The following is a 4,518-nucleotide window of genomic DNA, read 5'->3' as shown; positions in this document are numbered from 1 at the left end:
TCCTCATCCCCCTCCCCCAAACCTTCCCCTCCCCAAACCTTCCTCTCCCCTCCCAAACCCTCCTCGACCCTCCCCTCCTCTCCCCTGCCTGCAGCCACGGGATGCAGCCGCTGCCCACTGGTACCCCGGTAAATACATTATCGTTAAATATTGCCACCGGTCAATAAAGGGTAGCAGGGGGTGGCCGGGGGGAAATGCAGTGGAAGTTCAGGGTTGGTGGTCTCAGACCCCCCAGTGCCTGGGTCTGACAAAACCAGAGTTATGCCTGTGCTGTTAAAGATGCTCAGCCTTGCTTGAGGTGCTCTGTGTAACTTCCTAACTCCTGTAATGCTTCTCAGGCACTTTACCATCCCAAATGCATACCAGTAAAGCCCACCTGCCATGCCACATTATAAAGATTATGTGGAGAGTTCTGTTTTTTAAAAATAAATTATTGGAAATGGCCTAGGGCGTGCCTCTCCCGTGCTGTTAGCCTCAGCTACTTACTACCAACTTCACTCCTCCTGAGTCAGCTTACTGAGAGGGGCACACTCTAAAATAACACTGGAGCAGAGCAGCAAGATCAGGCTCAATGACAGAGGAGCAGTACACTGATGCACTGGAGCACTCTCAGGACTCAAGCCTTAACTCATTCCCTTGGACAAGACACTCACCTCAAGTGCAGGTGACTTTTTAGTTTGAGTCAGGGCCAAATTTCAGGTATACTGTGAGGCAGCATTGCAGTGTAACAGCACAGTGTTGACTGGAATTACCAGTCAGTGCCTTGAATGTGGTATATTCATGATACTACAGCACCATACTCAGTCAACAAGCCCAGTAGCAGTAGTGAGCTAGATGCCATGGTGTATTAATGCATCTGGTATAGGCTTGATCAGGGATAATGATAACTTGTGTATATCAAGCATGTATCTCACTAGAGCCATCTATAGCAATGAGTCTAAACTCTCTTAAAAATGAAAATATTACAGCTTTGATAGCTCAGACTGTTTCTAAGCTAAGAAGCATGAGTTGAAAATTTGAGAATTCCATCTTTCAGTGAAATGAAGATCCCATTTACTGTCTGTGGTTGGATTCACATTTATGCACTAGCAGCCTTGATTCTCCACTGGATGGTAAGTAGTCATGAGTCCAATGTAACCAACCAGTTAAGTTGTAAAACAGCTTAACCTAGTGGCTACAAATGTAGAATCCAGGGAGGACTGCAGCAAGCAAAAGTTGTCAGTGATAGCCAGAGTATGACAGAAACACTTTACACTCCAATTATTCCCAGCTGAAACAGTAGTCCAATTAAAGTTCTGGCCAGTTAATTGCTAAGTAATGGCATTCTTAATTACGTAAGGTGCTGGACCAGAATCCAGACTTGCCTAAGTTTGGCAAAGACATCTCTACCCTGCTGTAATGTCTCTATTCCTTCACTGGCAGCAAGTCTGGCCTGTAAAGCACAAACACAATTAGATTCCTAAATCCTGGCTCCTATTGCAACTTGCCTGTGACCTGCTAAATAATAGTTTTCATCTTTTATAGATTACGTGACCATAAATCAGCCAGGAACATATATGTACCAGTTATCCAAAAAAGAAAAAAAAAAACCCTTACCATACAATCAAGCAGCTTTTCTCCTACCTTGTCTCTGCAATCCTTACATGATCAGAAAGATCCCTTTGCGTCAATGTTTTGAGAAAACTTTCCTCACTCTCCTCCTGTTACCATTTCTTTGCCTCCCTGTCTCTTTTCAAGTCATCAACTTTTGGCTTCACTTCCTAGAGGTCAATCCCTTTCTATCAGAAAATCTTGAGGCACCCTGAGCAATACCATTGGTAGAGGAAAGCAAAAGTCCCTGAAACTGCTGTTACAGAATCAGTCTGGTCTGGTGGTGGCAATGAAAAAAAAAGTGGAACTCCTCTTTCCCCTTCCAAAAGTTTTGCAAATGAGGTGATCTAGCTGGGGAGAGGACCCATCCCTTAAATGATAATATTGCAAAATATGTATATTTTGAAGTCAAACAGCAAAAGGCATTACCTGGTTGGGATCCTGAAGTCTACATTGGGTCCCAATTTATAAGCCACTTGTAGAGAAGTGGAGCCTGCTACTCTCTGGATAATTCCTTGGGAAGCAGCTTTTTCTATCTGGAACTGAGAAATCAGGTCAAAGCCTACAAGAAAAAACAATGTCCAGAATGTAACTTTCATTTTAATTTAATTAGGGAACTGTAGTCACAGAGCTCAATATAACCTGATAAAGTTTCTGAACAACATTTTTTTTCCTGAAAAAGTTGGGATACTACTTGCCTGGTAAGTCATCTTGGCCAATCCTGATTGTTGGGCAGAGATCGGTTCTCCGACTGGCACCCAGAATGACTGGTAGTCCTGCAAAAAAGGGTGAATTTGTTGACCATGTGCCTGCATGTTGCCTCAGATCACCTTAAAAAGTTAAGTGAAGCAACTGTAAGAATATTATGAATTAAATAGAGCTATAAATAATAAAAATTAGATATATATAATAATCAATTTAAACTGTACTCAGTGGAGTCAGAGGTCTGAAAAAATAAGCATCTGTTTCTAGAGAGCTCCAAATTTAAAATTATAACTTGACTGATTATTTGATTTTTTTTTTAAAGCCTTTAAATGAGAGTGTTATAATAATTCTTCTCTTGCAGAGCTATGGAGAAATAGTTGTAGCATAAGAAGGCCTGCTGTGTAAGGAGGTTTGGGGTTGGAACTTTTGGTGGTTTAAGCAAACTTTGAAAAAGAAGCCAGTTACCTAAATCAACAGCCTCCCTAGTCCCAAGGAAACTTAAACAAACCTCATGCCAACTAAAGAGACTGTTGAGAAACTGTTGGCATCTTTTCCATCCTCTCTGGTATTCCAGGTGTTCCCACCTTCCTCTGTGCCACATTTGATCAGAGAATGATCATTCATGAAATATGAAGAACTTACAGACCTTTTTTGTTGACCCAGACAAGAATGTAGAAGAAATTTGTTGGAGGAAACCAAATTAAAAAATCTCATTTTTCAGAGTATTATCTGTCAAAAAGCCCTGTAATGAGCATGAAAACCTACCAGATTCCTCTAATTTAAGGAAGGAGGAAGAAAAATAAATATTTATTTGAAGAGTTTAAGATTCATGTACAAGTCCAGTGTCAGGTCAATCTGGAAAACGTTAGTAGAGTGTGGATGGGGAAGAATGAAGCGTGCAAGTTGGAAGGAGATGCATTTCTAATGTACAGAGAGCCTCTTGTGTGCTGCAAGGGCTCAACCATAAATGTGGGTTTCCTTCTGACAACATAGACTTAAAGGGAACATTCAGGTTGACACATTACACCTTAGAAACAGCCTCATTCTATATTATTTGATGGAACATATGGCTGACATCCAGCCATTTACATTTTATGCCCAGCAAATAAAGTGGAACCTTTTTGTTGCCACAGGTAGCAGAAGAATATCTAACTAGAAGCACTGAAAGATGCAGGGAGGTTTGTGTCCTGTATCTACCACCTATATCCAGATTTTAATCCTTACCTTAAAAATATATCTACTAGTGAGCTTAAAATAGCACACACAGCTCTTGCTTTTTCTCCTCATTCTCTTATATGTATATCCATACATACGCATAGACAGTTCTCCCTTTCAGTGATGGCTAGCTAGAGAGGATTTTAGATTTTTATAAGCTCAGAATAATTCTTTTGACAGTCAACATTGCAGAAAGATGAAATACAGATAAAAGCTGTCTCCTTACTTGATTGTTGCTGGATGGTGGCTGAGATGAAAGACCACAGAAAACTACACACGTAAAAGAAAGCTGTAATTTTCCTGTAAACAGAAAGAAAACTCCAGTATGAATGTATAGTTTCTGACAGATTCTGTTATTGAGTTTCTCCTCAGAGCTGTCCATATTAAATGAATAAAAAACCAAGTTAAGGATTTACTAACAGATTTGACAAGACAATTTCTTTACATGAGAAATTTTCATCTTTGCCTTGTAATAAAACTTGTCAATAAAGCTCTTTCTATTACCATTTCCTTCGTATAATGGTGTCGTAAAACCAAACAACAAAGGTGGCAGAAGGCACAGACAGCTTTCACTGTTCTAATCTCATACTTACATATTTCTCTAAATCCCACTTGTTCTCTTACCAGTTACGTTTCATCTTCACTGCTGGCTTTCTTCACTTCTCTCATGTGAATACGCGGTGTCTATAGTCACACTCTCTGCTTCCCTCTCATCAGTCCTGTAGAGGAGAGGGGCAGTGGGTGCAGGCGGCTCCTCCTGCCCCACGAAGGACCCAGCAGGGAGGGGAGTGAAGGCTGCTGGGTCTGTTTTAATCTTGCAAAGGGAAGGAGGTGGAGGCTGAACGGACATGTGTGTCCTGGCAGGCTCTGAGGGCGGATCTCTGGAGCCCGTTTAATATAAAGAAGCCAACAGAGCAAAGAAAAGGCTGCTGCTTGTGCCAGCATCAGGGCAGGGAAGTTAAGAAAATGTCAGTTCAGCAGTGCCAGCCACTGAGCGGCGGGGGCGGC

General features: G+C 41.5%; 1 protein-coding gene across 1 annotated transcript in view; it reads right to left on the bottom strand.

The window, feature by feature from the left end:
* COL9A1 (collagen type IX alpha 1 chain) overlaps positions 1-4,148 on the bottom strand; it is a 77,344-nt gene extending 73,196 nt beyond the window's left edge. The window contains exons 1-4 of the mRNA XM_009640071.2: positions 4,135-4,148; positions 3,737-3,810; positions 2,289-2,366; positions 2,020-2,152 (exon numbers count right to left, since the gene is read on the bottom strand). Of these exons, the coding sequence (XP_009638366.1) occupies positions 2,020-2,152; positions 2,289-2,366; positions 3,737-3,810; positions 4,135-4,148 (299 nt within the window). The remainder of the gene's footprint in view (positions 1-2,019; positions 2,153-2,288; positions 2,367-3,736; positions 3,811-4,134) is intronic.
* Between the last annotated feature and the right edge of the window lie 370 nt (positions 4,149-4,518).

Source organism: Egretta garzetta, unplaced genomic scaffold, assembly GCF_000687185.1.
Source record: "Egretta garzetta isolate BGI_Z169 unplaced genomic scaffold, ASM68718v1 scaffold55, whole genome shotgun sequence".
Taxonomy (NCBI): domain Eukaryota; kingdom Metazoa; phylum Chordata; class Aves; order Pelecaniformes; family Ardeidae; genus Egretta; species Egretta garzetta.
This window is presented reverse-complemented; position numbering and strand designations above follow the sequence as displayed.